The following is a 16,882-nucleotide window of genomic DNA, read 5'->3' on the forward strand; positions in this document are numbered from 1 at the left end:
AGTTTTAACATGCATTGTAGTGTTAAATCAATTTGCCAGCTTTGCTCATTTTTTAATTTATCGGAAATACATATCGATCAGTAAAGAACTTTTGTTAGATAAAATATTTTAGTTTGTTTGGTAATATTTTAAGTTTTAAATAATTTTTTGATAATTGTAATAAATAAATTGAAAACTTAAACATTTAAACACTGTTTTTTAAAGTTGAATAGAACTTTTAAAAATGTGACCCTGGACCACAAAACCAGTCTTAAGTGGATGGGGTATATTTGTAGCAATAGCCAAAAATACACTGTATGGGTCAAAATTATAGATTTTTATTTTATGCCAAAAATCATTAGGATATTAAGTAAAGATCATGTTCCATGAAGATATTTTGTAAATTTCTTACCATAAATATATCAAAAGTTTATTTTTGATTAGTAAGATGCATTGCTAAGAACGTCATTTGAACAACTTTAAAGGTGATTTTCTCAATATTTAGATTTTTTTGCACCCTCAGATTCCAGATTTTCAAATAGTTGTATCTCAGCCAAATATTGTCCGGTCCGAACAAACCATACATAAATGGAAAGCTTATTTATTCAGCTTTCAGATGATGTATAAATCTCAATTTCGAAAAATTGACACTTAAGACTGGTTTTGTGGTCCAGGGTCACAAATAATAAAATGACAAAAGCAAGTAGTTGCCAATTAAAGAAACAAAAAAACATTTAAGTAATAATATTAAATATTACAATATTATATGATGCCACAAAATAACATTTCGTGCCAAACTAGATGAGTAACAGTCTAGGTCAGAGGTTCTCAACTCCGGCCTTCAGAGTTGAGCTCCAGCCCTAATCAAACACACCTGAGCTAATCAAGGTCTTCAGGATCACTAGAAAGTCACAGGCAGGTGTGAGTCTAGCTCATCTGAAATAGTGTTCCTCTTTGTACAGTAGTTTTGTTTATGTAAGATTTTATAACGTTTAATTTTGATGTTTGCTTCTAAAAAAAAAAAATCAAATCAAAGTTTTAAATTGTGTTCATGTCTAAACAAGTTCCCAACATGCTGTAATAATGATAAGCCTCAAATGAAATCAAGGTTAAGCATCTTTTTTCATTGACCATTTGAATTTATGATGTTATTTTTTATACTCTATTTAAAATACATAATAACTGTAGTATTTATAGTTTCAAACTATAGTTTTAATGCCAAAGTAAAGCTTAAAATATCCCACATCTGTTTGCGAAGCCATGATTTACTGCATTTCTCCTCTAGGATGACTATTATTTCCAATAGATGGCAGTGCTCCTCTGATCAGCTGGTATTTCTGGAGAATGACTGAGGAAGTGATTAGTGCTTTAACAGAGGGACAGATGCCAGAAACAGAAATAGTAAACATGAAAGTGAGAAGCAGACTGTAGAGTCAAGCTGTCTGTGTAGTGTACAGCGGCCCACCGAGATCTGATCCGTGTGTTTATTCGCGTCTGACGACTGACGGTTGTGATCGGACGGGGGAGATCAGCGAGACGAAGATCATGTACAACAACAACAACAGCAGCAGCACACCATCCTCCTCCTCCTCGTCCGAGGCTGGAGACATCAGAAGTTCAGTGTTTAGCCCGGGTGAGCCGCTCAGACAGCCGCGCACGTCTCCTCCGGTGTCTGACAGCAGCGCAGGTGAAGTAAAGTTCACTGCTAGCTGACATGCTAGTCCGCTAATAACTGTCTCTGCGAAGTAGCTAACGGTGTCAGAGGCTTTTGAGGGGGATATACACAGACAATTCCTAGTCCTTTTCTTTTTTGTCGTCTAGTCCTCCATTTGTGAGACCCTCGGTTATAAAAAGCAGAACATAAATTAGCCTGTGGAGGAGTGTCTTCAGTCGATGACAGTTAATGCTAGTCATTGTTTAGATGCAAGTTATCAGTCGTACACGCATTTATGTTTATGTGTGTGTAATTATGTATGTATATAAGCATAAAATATAGAGAAAGATGTAAATGCTTGGGTAAGGGAAAAAGCTGTTTTTTTTTAACAATGGCAGTAGAAATACCTGAACACATACCGTGGGGTCCATGTTTATGTGCAAATATATGAAGTTACTAAAGCTTTGACGATGTGAAACTTATTTTTAACATTTCAGTAATGTTTAGTATAGGTATATAGGCAGCTAGAGACAAACAGACAGCCAGCAAGATAGATGGATAGATAGATGCAAAGATGGATGGATTGATGCATGAATTGATAGAGTACAAAACACATCATACTTTTTAACCATAGTTTCCACTACATCGGGCAATTTTAGATGTATTTTATAGCTAGATAGATGCATGAATGGATAGGTAGAGTACAAAGCACATCAACCATTTTAACAACAGTTATGAATGGATAAATGCATAGGTAGATAGATAGATGGATGGATAGAGTACCACCATTTTACCCATAGTTTCCACTACACCTTGCTATTTTAGGTGTATTTTATAGATAGATAGATGCAAAGATGGATGGATGGATGGATGGATAGATGCTTGAATGGATAGACAGATGGATGGATAGAGTACAAAGCACATCAACCATTTTAGATGCATGAATGGATAGACAGATGGATGGATGGATGGAGTACAAAGCACATCAACCATTTTAACAACAGTTTTCACCACTTCTTGCTATTTTAGATGTATCTTGTTATTAGATAGATGGATGGATGCATGCATGCATGAATGAATAGGTAGATGGATGGAAGATAGATGGATAGATATATGGATGTAAAGATGGGTAGATATATGATAATGCATGAATGGATGGATGCATAAATTAATGAATGGATGGATGGATGGATAGATGCATGAATAGATAGATGGATGGATGGGTGGACTTTTACTGGAATGCATGAATTAGAGCTGGTTAAATTGTAACCAGCATTTAGTGGGCGAGATTGCTAATTTGGCCAAGTCTGTCATGTGACCTGAGTGGAGAAGTTAAGTCATCTTGACAGGTTGCTTCTGAATCTACACTACAAGTCTAATGTGTGGACATAGCTGCTTGTTCTTGTTTCTCACGTTTTTGACTACTAGTAAAGTCATCAAAACTATGAAATAACAAAAAACAGGAATTACTGTGTATATAGTGAGTACAGATGTTCAACATTAATGCCAGTCATTGCTCCATCTTCCAGAGAGCAAATCCCCTATTCCTTCAGGGCACAATAGCAGCAGTGCTGCAGACTCGCTTGTGAAAAACTCCAAACTGTCTGCCGCTGCACCTGAGTTTGTCCCGGGCTGTTATGCATCAGTCCAGGTGAGTCCATGTGGCTCTTTTTTGACACTCTTTTTGTGAATGTACTGTGGTATTAGTTTAATGTTCTCTCTCTTTTTAGGATGATGTATATTCCGATGAATCTGAAGGATACTATGCCGAGCCCCCATTGGCTGATTTCATTCAGGATTTCGTAAGCCATCTGAACTCATCGCCAGGGTCCTTCGAGTCAGAAATCGATTATATCACAGATATGCTGAACAGCTATGTCACTACAGAGGAGATTCTGCAGGAGCTGGTAGAGCTTATCTACGTACAGGTGCGCTTCTGACGAGTCTCTAATAATGCATCTGTGTGGGCACCAGGGCCATCCTTTGAGTGGTGCAACTGGTGCGGTCACACCCCACGCTTTTAGGGGGGCCCCACGGCGAACGGCCCAAGAATGTTTGAAAAAATGTTTTTTTTTCACAATTGATTCTTTTCACTTATTACTACAATTATGATTATTGCACAGTCTAATAACAAATATAAATGAATAATTTACTACATAAGTCAATATTTTATAGCCATCTGATCCTGCCTGTTTTATTTAAAGCTGTCTAATAAACTAAACAATGTACAGTCCATATTATTATTATTTTCATGTATTTATTATTGTTTTATTTCTAAATAATATTATGTGTACATATTACTCTATTTATTTATTTATTCATTCATTCCTTAAGTGGACACACACAAATGTGGATAATCTGAAATATAAATCATGACACACAGCTGAATTCAGCAGCGTGAACTGTAATTACAATTAAATTGTGGCTTTTTTAAAGTTTTGCACGCTCATTGTCTGTTGTAAAAGCATGCATGTAACCCGAGACAGGCTCTGTAACACCTTGGATATTATTATTTTAAAAAGTAAATTTTATAATTGATCAATTAATGGTTCATTTTCAAATAATGCATCTGTGCTGTATTGGTTTTCAAACCAAATAGCAGAACTGAACTTTGCAAAATATTACTGTGGTACCATTTTTAATCTGGTTGTCTGCACAACCCTAATCAAAACATAATAAATTTAGCAGTTGTTATTATTAAGATGAATGCAATGAAAGCCATCCCACATTTGTTTTCCACAGTCCACGTCTATCCCTAACTTTGCCTACACGGGAGCGCGGCTCTGTAACCATCTGTCTCATCACATCAGTATCAGTCCAGCCAGCGGTAACTTCAGACAGCTTCTGCTGAAGAGGTACATTTCAGGTTTAGCAACAGGACGCCTAAGTACCCATTTCTGGATGTTTCATAAAAGTGGCTTGACATTTGGTTCTTAAAGTCAACAGTTTCTTCCCTTTTCCATCTTAGCCTTTACTTTCAGTTTCATTTAGTCCCATTTTTGTTAGTTTCATTTATCTTTTAACTCCATTCTGTGTGTTTGTGTAGGTGTCAAGCTGAGTATGAGCAGAGGGAGCAGGCCGTGAGAGGAGATCCAGACACCCAGAAAAGGTTTCACTCGTATGTGCTGTTTCTGGGGGAGCTTTACCTTAACCTGGAGGTCAGTTCAGTACCAGTGCTTTTACTTATTACCACAAAATATAACACAAATGATTACATATCTCTCTGGAACAAGGTCTAATAACCAATATAAATCAATATTTATATCCATCTAATCTTCTTTATTTTGTAAAACTGTCTGATGAACTAAGTAATGTGCAGTGTTATTTCAGTATAGTATTTAATTTTAGTTCATTTTTTAGTTTGTAGTTTTGTTGCTTTTTTGTTCATTGTAATTATTACTTTTCATTTATTTATTTTCATGTATTATAATATTTTCAAATTAGTCATTTTATTGCTTCAACTAAAACTTATTTCAGTTAGTTGCCAAGTCAAACTTATTTATTTAGTGATTTTATTTCAGATTTATTTAAATTAACAAAAATAATTTTTTAATTTTTATTTGAGTGAATTTATAATAGCATATATTGTCAGCCAGTCATGATTACAAAATAAACCCAACAGCAGAGCTTGATGTGCTACGTCTGAGCAAATTATGTAATGCTAAAGTCTAAATCAATTAGAACCCATTATATCTATTCCTTTGTATAATCTAGTGTATAAATCCTAACATATGTATCTGCTTGAATTCAAATGTCAGAGCTGTGTATTTATTGTTTCCAAAAAGTATGAGCTACTACAATTCTTCATTCTTTCAATTATCTTTCAGATAAAAAGTGGAAAGGACACCCCCGGGCGAGCTAATGTCTTACTAGGAGGGCTAAAGGATCTTTTGAATGCGTTATTCTCTCACCCGGATGACCCCAACCTAATGTGTGCGGTCAAATTACTCAAGGTTTGAAGTATTCCTCTTCTCACACACTGCAAATACACTAAATTGTACTGTTTCAGAGCAAATGTCTGAGCAAGTCTGTGGGAGTTATCAAGTGACCTCAGGACTCAACATAAGATCATTAGTGACAGTAATCCTGACATAAACAAAGACTTTGAAATTGCCAGGCAGCTCAAAGCACTGAAATGAAATAAGTAATTAATCTGCAGATAATAATGCAGTGCTACACTGTTGGTGTTGACTAGCATTGTTTTACTGTACTGATTTGACAAGCTGAGTGGTTCCATTCTGGAAGACACATGGAAGGAGAAAGGCCAGTCAGACATGGATGAGGTAATCAAGAAGATTGAAGACATTGTGCTGGATGCCAAATGTAGCCGGTGAGTGAGTTTTAGCCAACGGTTCAGTAACAGTTAATTGTTTTTGGAGATGTCTCCGTAATTATAGATAACTAAAACTATACTGCAAATGGCAAAACACAAAAAAATAATTTCTTGCAAAACACGCACACACAAAAAAAGCTAAAATGTGGAATTAAAACAAAATGTAAAAATAAAAACTCTTTTAAAAACATCAGTAAAACTATAATAGTATTTGAGTGATACTGAAATAAACTGGTATGTGTGTAATGTAGGATTGAGGTTTATGAGCATTGTTTGCACTCCTAATAGTTATTATTGTACTTTTGCATAAAGCTGAGTTGCATCGCCAATATTTGTGTTTGCTCATGACACTGGAAATCGTTCACTTCCATTTTGCTTTGTTTCTGAATATCACTGTCAGTGTGAACGGCTCTTAGCTTGTTGAGCTGTACTGTATCTGTGTTTATTGATGTTTACTGTATGTGTGCATTTATAGAGATATCAAGCAGATGCTGTTGAAACTGGTGGAGCTGCGGTCCAGTAACTGGGGTCGAGTTCACACAGCCGCTGTGTCCAGTGATGCTACACCTGACAATGACCCCAACTACTTTATGGTGCACAGTGCAAAAGAAATGAAATTTATTTAATGAGGTTTGGAGTAAAATATGTAATCTGTGACTGTATTAATGTTTTTAATGTGTTTCTGTGATGGTTTTGCTCCTCAGAATGAACCAACCTTCTACACAGCAGATGGGACGCCTTTCACAGCAGCGGATCCTGGTGAGAATCGGCAGCGTCTTCAGTCTGCAGTGACCCACATACAGACTTATTTGTGTTTTATTAAGCGGGCGAATGTTGCAAAATCATGATCGGGTTGAAAATCAAATGAAAATCAGAAACTACATTTTAAAGGAAAGAAAGAGAGCCTGTTTTAGGACTGTTAAGACTTAATTAATTAATTAATTTATTTATTTATTTATTAATTTATTCTCATTACCATAACATGTCAGGACAATTTATTTATTTATTTATTTTTAATATGAATAATTACTGCATTTATTACTAATCTACTATTCTGCTTATCGATCCTTTGTTTGGTTTTTTTCCCCACCACAGAATACTCCGAAAAATATCAGGAGATTCTAGACAGAGAAGACTACTTCCCTGATGCATATGAAGAGAATGGAAGTGATTCGTAAGTATTCGTAAGAATATCCAAAGTTTTGTTTGCTTGCTGCGCAACTGAGATACTACATAGTTTTTAATTAATATTTTGAATGAATTTTATTTAAAGTTTTCGTAATTTTTTTTTCATTTTTATTAGTTTTCGTTTTTTAATTATAGCTATGTAGTTTTCATTCATTTTTAGTTATTTTAGTACGTCAACTAAATGAAATTTTTTTTGCTTTTTATTGATATTTTTTTGTCAGTTCAACTTTATTTTATTTCAAGTAACAAAATGTTATTTATGGTTTTAGTTAACTTTAATAACCCTGGTGTAACCGTCCCCTCTGTAATTGTCCTCCTCACAATGATGCTGGGGGGAGTCAAAGAGCACATTTTAGTGAAGTCAGCAGTCCAGGGAGAGAGGGGGGCTTAGCAAGACCTGTCTTATTCAGCATAGTCTTCAGCCCATTGGATGGGCCGTGAACAGTTAACAAAGACCAGCCAACAAGGGGAGACTATAATTCATGTGATGAGTTTTTAAAGAACTTTCTGTATTCAATCTAGTATGCAATAAGCCACGCAATAAGTTGAAATAAGCCACTTATAATAAAGGAATGCATGAACATAATCAGAAATTCATAGTTTGTTTATAGTTTATTCATAATGTTCATGATTTAGACAAATGCACAGATTCAAGGAAAAGTTAATGTAAATATATAAGCTTTTGCTTATATACGTTTTTCATGTTTAAAAGGACTCTCTTATGCTCACCATGGCTGCATTTATTTGATTAAAAATACAGGAAAAACTAATATTGGCAATTATTATTGTCATTAAAAAAACAGAAAAGCTGAATTTTCAGCAGCTATAATTAGTTTAATGCATCCTTGTTGAATAAAAGTACTTTCTGTATTCAATATAAGATGACAGAAAAAGTCTGAATTGTGACAGTCACACTTACCTTGTTTAATTTACAAACAGTTTTTTTTTGTAATGCACAGTTGCAAATTTAAAAAATGTAAATGTGACTTTTTATGTCACAGTTCAGACTCTTTTCTTGCAATTCTGAGTTCATATCTCACAATAGTTTTTTTTTCACCACAGCTTAAAAAAAGTATGCTTCTATGTTGCAGCTTCTGCGGTGATGAAGATGAAATGGATCCGGAGATCGAGGAGGCATTTGAGAAGTTTTGCATGGAGTCAGACGCAAAAAGAAAGAAATGAGAGACTGTGAGATGGTCATGCTGATGCCACACCCGACCAGCTGGAATGTTTCAGAGCGGGAAAAACCAAGAATGTTTCGGTTGATTTTTCGTTTGATTTCTCAACAAGCACTTCTTGGCTACAATGTCACTGGATTTAATGGCTGGGATTACGGTTTAGTTGTAATGCAGCATAATTGGCAAGTCCGTCAGGCCATTGGTTTGGCATTTGGGTTGTGAGGTTTATTTTATGCGTGTTCTGATTTGTCAAAAATCCCCAAAAAAAGTTTGCAGTGAGATTTTAATGAGCCGAAGAGTAGCATCATCAAGTGTAAGTGTGGTTTGTTTGCAAACTAACTGCTCAATATCCAACTAAATGTAGGAGAAACTGGGTTTTGCATTTTACTCCTCAAGGCTTTGCCATGTAGAGTCGAAGAGCACAGGGAGAAAGACAAAAACATTTTAAGAGAATACAATTTTTTTGTTGTTGTTCTTCCTTTATCAGATTCTACTCAAGCCTTTTTAGATTTTCAATTTATGCACATATTTGAAGAAAAAGGAAGCCTGACTTTATAGTCCGTTTGGTTTTTCGAATGCAGGAATAAAGTTTCCACGTATGTTAAGTGTATCAATTTGGAGGAAAAGCTCAGAACAGGTTTGGGAGTTTATACAGATTCATCCGCCACTGTGATTTACAGAACTATTCTCATCACCAACATCTCATGGATCCCATATAAAGGAATGTTTATTTTACTATAGTTGTAAATATTATTTACTGCATTGTTTGCCTGCAATAAATCTTTATAAAAACACGGTCTCTTTGCATTTTATAGGAACCCAAGTGGCCTAAACTGTTTGTTAATCCTGATTGTTTTTTGTTTTGTTTAGTTTTTTTCCCATTTCATGAATTGTTAGGCGAGATGCTGTCCAACTTGTTCTGCAATCTGTTAACCCTTTCAAGCACTGAATCGCCTGTTGATCTGTGAACTAAAGCCTGTTTTGGGTAAGAAACATGACCTTAATTGTATGGCTTTTGTAAAACTGACAAAAACAGAAAAGAATAGACAAAATTAAGTTGGAATTTAGGAAGTAAAAAAAAAATAAAAAATTGACCAGTGATATCATTTAGACAGTTCAATACCTTTCTAATAAAACTGATATTCGGTAAATGTGTTAAGATTAATAAAGGGTTGAACATCCTGGTCGTGATTTACTCCAAAATAATAATTAAAAACAGAAAGACAAAGCAAATCATATTTTAGCATAAAGAAAAAGTAAAATAAAAGAATGCAAAAATACGAACTATGTTGATATCATGTTATTTAGACTTACTTTTGTGTGTGCTAATACCGGCATCATTTTAATTAATTATATGTGAAATAGAAGAAATTAAGTATATTTCTTCGCGAGATGAACTCTCATATTACCTCGGTTTTGCAGCAAGGGGGCGATGAGAGAACGCACAGTACTGCAGAAGAAGTGATTCATCCAATCAGCGTCATTCTCTTCATCAACCGCGAAAATTTGCACCATGGCAACTAGAGACGGGAAGTCCGAGTCATTTCTGCAAATCGGTTCTTTTGAACAGTCCTTTCAAAGAAATGGATCACCTGGACACTGACATCCCTATGTTTTTATCTACATACACGTATTGTATGAATCCAGAATAATACACGTATTGTTTATTATGTCTTATTTTCCCGAGTAAGTTTAATTAATAAAGACGTTCGTTTGGTTCAGCTCATAAAAATCAGTTTTCGAGACGTTTTCCCACGTTATCGTGTAATGCGTTTAACTAATACCTACGATCAAATCGTAAATTTTCCACTACGTTTCATTTTTGCTATTTTTCATCCCTCCCGGTTTTGTAAACAAGTTCAATTGATTCATTCAAAAGATCCGACTCGCAAAAACGATCCATTCAAAAGATCCGACTCGCAAGAATGATCCATTCACGAATTGATCGACTCTATCAACAACAACAATTATACTGTGGAGTTTGTTTGTGTTGCTTCAGTGATTTTAGTGTAGATAGTCGCAGTCAAATGACTATGTATTTGGTTTGAGTTGTAACCGCAGCGCTGTCTGTCTCGTGTGAAGTGAGTCATGTGTTCGCTCAGGTTTATGGTCATGTATGTGGATGAGTCTGTGGATGTGTTTTACTCAGAGGGGCGCAGACTGCAGCTCTCGCCCTGCGGATCTGAGTTCATGATAGAGAAATACATGTCACCCTCTGCACACCCGCTACAGCCCAGAGAGACAGTCAGACAGAGAACAAGATTCGCCATCAGCGAGTATAAGGTACACATGACCTTTTCACTACCAAAAATGTAGTAAAATATATCAATACTGTATCTATCTATCTATCTATCTATCTATCTATCTATCTATCAGTCTAACCATATATCTGTCTGTTTGTCTAAAGTAGTTTACTGCAGTAAATATGGGTGCACAGTATAAAAAAATACATAATTTATTTGTTTTCTCTCTTGTTTAGACACTGGTACTGAATGCTTTGGCGTTCAGAAACAAGTATGCAACTCATCCATATTTACCTGAGGAACTCATAACTGTGGAATTCAACAAGGTTAGACTGTCTTAAAGCTGTAGTAAGGTTTGCTTTAATTTCTGAAATCATGTCAGTCCAGCTTAATTTTTCACTTGTGCTTATTTGCTTAACCAAATGCTGATTTGCAGCCGTTCACCAGTGCCATAACTGAGGTGGAGTGGCCCGGGCCTGACTCCTGCACTGCTGGGCCGCATGGAGAGATCACAGTTTGCTCTGTAGATGGACATGCCACACTCGTCCTTTCCTCTTCTGGAGAAGAGTTCACAGTGGACTTTATGTGTCGGTCCAGCCAAAATGAAGTAGAGTCGCAGTATCTGCAAGGTCAACACCACAAAAGCACATGTTCATTAAGTAGCTTGTCGTCGAAATCTGCCACGGTTAAGGGTTTAAACTTCTCTGAAGCCTCAGTGGGTGCTCGGATGGACCATTCTGGGTCAGTCGTAAAAGCCCGCAATACGGAAAGACTGGAATCAACAAGTTTGAAGTCTGGGAAGGTGGATGCATACACCAGAGTAATCCAGCAGTATTCCCGAGTGCTTTACCCACAGATGTGGACCTATCCTCTGTCATTAGCATTCAAGCATTGGGAATCACAAAAAACTAAAATAAATACGGTCAATGGGCAAAATGGAAGAAGTTCCACAAACGGAGAAGAAACTTGTAAAACAGGGCTGAAAACTCAGCTTCCCAAACCTTTGCCTCTAAAGTGTCCTTCTCCTCATCAGCACAGGTGAGGAACGCCAAACAAACACAGAATACAGTCTCGTGTCATCTCTTTCTTTATGCCTTCACCTGAAACTCAGTCTGTCAAGAACAGGTCATACTTCATTCCCAAATAAAAATCAAACAAACAAAAATATGTATTTCCTCTCAAAGAAAATAAATTGGATATATTTTTATTAATTTGTTTATTTTGGAGTGAAATGTGACCTGGATTCACCCCTCATATTTATTCTCATAGAAAAACTACAATTACAATCAGTGTTTGATGTTAATATGTTGTCGACACTCACAGTATGTTAATGTGACGTTAAGGTGGCGTTATGACACTGTGAATCCTGATTTGCTGGAACAGGAAGAGGAAGTCACAGCTGAGCTGGTGAAAGTGGTCTGGTGCAAAGGCATCATATACCGGTGAGTGCTTCTGATTCATTTCATGATCATACATTAGCACCACTACTTGTAACATCATCTTAAATACCATTAATAGGCTAATAACTTTTTTGAAGTCAAAGATAGATGGTTAAAAAAAAAGATTTAGCACATTAAGTAAATTATGTAGTCAAAAATCCCTATAATTAATTTAGAACCACTTTTTAGGAGCACATAGGATCAAATAAATCCTCTAAGAATCCAGAATAAGAAAAATATTAGTACTATTTCTTGCGTAAGTATTATATTATGTTATATTTATTATATCTAATAATACAATTCTGTAATCTTTACTTAAGAATTTGCTTTTGATTAATTAGTTACTTTGTCATTTATTGTGTCAGTTTTGTCAGTTCACCCAGATGAAAATTGCATCATCATTTATTCACCCTTATGACTTATTCATAAGACTATATAATGACTTCCTTTCAAATTCTGTGGAACATAAAAGAGAAATATCAGAATTACTGATCCAATGAAAGTCAATGGGGTCAAATGTTGTTCAAAATATCTTCTTTTGTGTTCCACAGAAGAACATCTTTCAGAAAAGTGTAGAATGACATGAGGTTGAATAAATTATTTTCTTTTTCTTTTTTCTTGAATGTTGGTAACCAAACAGTTGCTGGCAACCATTGACTTCCATAGTTTTTTTCCCCATACTGTGGAAGTCAATGGCTACCAGCAACTGTTTGGTTGCCAACATTCTTCAAAATATCTTTGTTTGTGTTCAGCAGGAAAAGGAAAACTCGTACAAACTTGGAAAAACTTGAGGGTATAAATGACAGCAGAGTTTTCAATTTTTGGGTGAGCTATTTGGGACCTTATACTAATGATGTTTTCATTTCATCTCTTTCAGTATAGTAGATGGAGTGATACCGATGGTAGAGATCTCACCTGGTGACGGTTCTGTGATCAGATCTAATGGAGTTCTAGCCAATTACTTCACACATTACAAATCCGGAGCTGCTCACAGAGATGTAAGACACCTCTCTGTAATGTGTTCACTTTGACATTCGGTGAATTAAAGGTAGAGTGTATACATTTACTGTCTGATTCAGAAGATGGGTTGATTTCTGTGTGTTCTCAGGCAGTGGAGTGTGTGTATTACCTGTGTGGTCTCCCACCTGATGTACCGGGTCAGCTGTATTCTGTCCAGTCTGTCGTCACACGGGCCAGCAGGTCAGATGAGAGGTTTACAAGCATACAGCTCACATCAAAACCAAAATCACACACCAGCAGACAGGATTCACAGGATAGCTGCCCCTGATAGCACACGTACATCACGGAGACGTCTTATTTGATGTCTGCATTTACATCTGCAAGACGTATTTTTTAGAGTGTTTGCTCATCTGCAATACGTCTATAGGACATGTCAAATAGTTTGTTTATATCTTTCAGCACCTCCCAACTGAACATCAACCTTGAGCCATGATTCACTAAATGAATTTATAGAGTTCAATCACTAGGGGGTGATAATGACACCCAAATCGTCGCTCTGCAATAATAATAATCATAAAGTCAAGCATCACTGTTACTATTGCTCATTCTGAGGGATTTGAACAGAGTTACTGTATTTTTTTTTTAGTTTCTAAAAAATTGTGCTGGACAATGATTAATCACGATTAATCGCATTCAAAATAAAAGTTTTTGTGTACATAATATATGTGTGTGTACTGTGTATATTTATTATGTATATATAAAGACATACGCATACAGTATATATTTAGAAAATATTTACATGTATATTTACATGTATATATTTATATTCATATAATTTATATTATAAATATTTAATATATGAACATAACATATTTTTCTTAAATATGCATGCATGTGTGTGTATTTATATTTATTTATATATATATATATACACACACATAATAAATATACACAGTACATACACACACATTATAATATGTACACAAAAACATTTATTTTGGATGTGATTAATCGTTGCCCAGCACTACTAAAAAAGAAAGAAATTAAGACTTTTATTCAGTACGGATGCATTGAATTGATCAAAATGACAGTAAATACATTTTTAATTTCAAATAAATGCTATTCTTTTGAACTTTCTATCGATCAAGGAATCCTGGTCTCCATGGAAATATTAAGCAACACAACTGTTTTCAACACTGATAATAATAGTAACTGTTTCTTGAGCAGCAAATCAGCATATTAAAATGATTTCTTAATGATCATGTGACATTGAAGACTGGAGTAATGATGCTGAAAATTCAGCTTTGCATCATAGGAATAAATTACATTTTAAAATATATTACAGTAGAAAACAGATATTTGAAATTCTAATAATATTTCACAATATTACAGTTTTTACCGTATTTTTGATCAAATAGATGAAGCCTTGGTGGGTATAAGAGACTAATCTCAAAAACATAAAACAAAACTTACCAACCCCAAGTTTTGAACAGTAGTGTATATTTTGTGTACACAAACTTGCATATATTAATATATTTTTGTATTATTTCATTAGGGTTCTGAAATGCTTCAAACAGGCCAGAAGCTCCCTGAGGTCCCCACTCTCTGTTTACTGCTGGAACGAGGTGCGTGTGATATTCTGATGAATACTCACTCTATCCGTTGTGTCCAGTGTATATGGATGTGTTTAACGGTAACGGTTCTGTCTTCAGCAGGCTGCGGTGTGTGAATGTGTGCGTGTGGTTCAGGAGGTGGCGGTGGCAGGTACAGGCTATTTTAAAGCTCTCTCAGATGGGACTGTCGAGGTCTTGTTTCTGGATGGAGTTAGAGCGCAGATGATGTGGAAATCTGACACATATACACCTGCACAGGTACATCACGCATGTACTTCGTTAAAATACACAGGAGTCAGACAATATCCTATTCCTGATAATGTATCAACTCACCAAACTGCTTGTTTACTTGCACATTTGATCAGCTTTTCACTAGTTAAGGAGTTGAAACATTTTGATAAGTTTACAACCATTAAAATCCTAAGTTTTAAGGTGAATTAGGTTCCATTTATTTAAATATTCAAACTAAAATTCAACAATTTGCAACATTGTGCAAGCATGTTCACAGAAGTGCAGTGCTGCATGGTGTTTTTCATAATATAAAATTTGTAAAATGATTATGTAATTTATAAAATAATATTAATAATAATATGATTGAATATTGCAGATTTAGTACTATGTATGGTTTTGTTGCACATAAGTGATACTTAAATTATTAAATAAAAAAAACTTGACTTTTTACAAAACATTTTCTATTTTACGTTTATATAATTTACTTTAATTTTCCTGCATGTAATATAATTTATTTATTTATTTAGTGAAATGTCCCAGTCCTAATCATTCAGAATGTCACATTTTTAGTTTATGTATTTGTGATAATTTAATGAAAAACTGACTTAAAAAAAAAAAAAAAAATTATATTTTACGTTTATATAATTTACTTTAAGTTTCCTGCATGTAATATATTTTATTTATTTATTTAGTGAAATGTCCCAGTCCTAATCATTCAGCATGTCACATTTTTAGTTTATGTATTTGTGATGGCAGTTTGGAGAAATGGAACAGAGACTCAAGACAGAAACCAGACCGCCTCACAGGTGGTGCCAGCTCAGTTTGCCAGATGGGCACCAAACTCTTGTCCAAGTTGAGACAGACCAAACTTATCAAAGGTAAAGAGATGATGTAATATTCAATACACCAATTGCTTATGAAAATCCTTAAGTTCAAATTTTTTCCCTCTCTGTCTCAGGTATGTGTCTGCAGTAGTGCAGTGGTGTGACTGGGTAAAACAGACAGATCAGAGCATGAGTGCAGTGGGTGTGGCTCTCTCAGACTCCGCCCATTCTGACACACCTCAGCCAATAACGTGCAGGTATTTAGGAACTCTTATTCCCTGCATCATTATTTTGTATTAATATTATAGTCATTTGCATCACTTGACCTGGAGGATGCATATCAATCAATCTTAAAAGGATAGTTCACCTGGAAATGTCATTCAAAACAAGTATGTTTTTCCATGGAATGTAAAAATTAATGTCCAGGTTTTGCTTTACTATATGGTGAAATGCATGGAGGTTGGTAACAACAATCATGTTTGTTGGTATACAAAGTTTTACACAGGGAACTTGATTATTTATGGTAGAATCCAAAATGTCTGATTCCATCCTGATTTCCTATACAGATCAGTTGTTTCTGAACTGGAAAAGATCAAGAGGTTTAACTGTATCCTTTTTTGTGAGATTATGTGACTCTGTTGGTGTAGAAGCTGATTATTGAGAGCAGGATGCCTTCGAGTAGATATTTCTTTAACACAGTCCACCAGTTTTGTTGGAGAACAGCCCCCTCTTGCGACCTGCAGGAAGATCTTTGAGCTGTGAGCGTTCTTCTGACCGACCTGAGATCAAACTCACAGAGAACTGCATCTCTGAGGCTCTGCAGAAAACCTCCAAAGCCATACAGGACATTGACACACTCTTATCAGACAGACTGTAGGATTGTATGCAGACATATTATTCAGGGAAATGAAAAATGTGGCTGTAAGGGACAGACATACACAAATCTCACTAAACCTGTCAAGAACATGCCTGGGTCATATTTACTCCAAAACTTAGCAAGAAATTATATTTTATTGTACATGAAATAAAAAAGGCCTGTTTTTGTGCACATTTGCCCCAATTCCCATTTTTATAATACTAAAAAGTCTTTAGAAAATACACACACAGACACACGTACGACGTGTGTGTGTGTGTGTGTGTGTGTGTGTGTGTGTATTTTGTACTGCCTTTATCACTTTTGAGAATAATTGTAAAATAATTTGGAAAAGTGTGCTTAATTGTTAACTGCTAACTGAGAAAA

The 16,882-nt window shown here is 35.3% G+C and overlaps 2 protein-coding genes across 3 annotated transcripts; both read left to right on the forward strand.

The window, feature by feature from the left end:
* Positions 1-1,264: 1,264 nt before the first annotated feature.
* LOC131541700 (polyadenylate-binding protein-interacting protein 1-like) lies at positions 1,265-9,127 on the forward strand. Its single transcript, XM_058777630.1, has 11 exons — positions 1,265-1,666; positions 3,163-3,284; positions 3,364-3,561; positions 4,376-4,488; positions 4,680-4,791; positions 5,461-5,586; positions 5,857-5,963; positions 6,442-6,559; positions 6,671-6,725; positions 7,062-7,140; positions 8,246-9,127. The coding sequence occupies exons 1-11, from the start codon at positions 1,525-1,527 to the stop codon at positions 8,334-8,336; spliced, it is 1,263 nt and encodes a 420-aa protein (XP_058633613.1). The 5' UTR covers positions 1,265-1,524; the 3' UTR covers positions 8,337-9,127.
* A 760-nt stretch (positions 9,128-9,887) lies between these two features.
* Positions 9,888-16,708, forward strand: c05h5orf34 (chromosome 05 C5orf34 homolog). Of its 2 annotated transcripts, none has more exons than XM_058776366.1 (12): positions 9,888-10,615; positions 10,812-10,901; positions 11,012-11,613; positions 11,919-12,017; positions 12,892-13,012; positions 13,123-13,214; positions 14,530-14,599; positions 14,687-14,845; positions 15,575-15,696; positions 15,777-15,899; positions 16,209-16,249; positions 16,350-16,708. In XM_058776366.1, the coding sequence occupies exons 1-12, from the start codon at positions 10,421-10,423 to the stop codon at positions 16,517-16,519; spliced, it is 1,884 nt and encodes a 627-aa protein (XP_058632349.1). In that variant the 5' UTR covers positions 9,888-10,420; the 3' UTR covers positions 16,520-16,708. The 2 variants fall into 2 exon arrangements, with proteins under 2 accessions (XP_058632349.1, XP_058632350.1); XM_058776367.1 differs by having other exon boundaries at positions 14,690-14,845.
* Positions 16,709-16,882: the final 174 nt, after the last annotated feature.

This window comes from Onychostoma macrolepis, chromosome 05, assembly GCF_012432095.1.
Source record: "Onychostoma macrolepis isolate SWU-2019 chromosome 05, ASM1243209v1, whole genome shotgun sequence".
Lineage (NCBI taxonomy): Eukaryota > Metazoa > Chordata > Actinopteri > Cypriniformes > Cyprinidae > Onychostoma > Onychostoma macrolepis.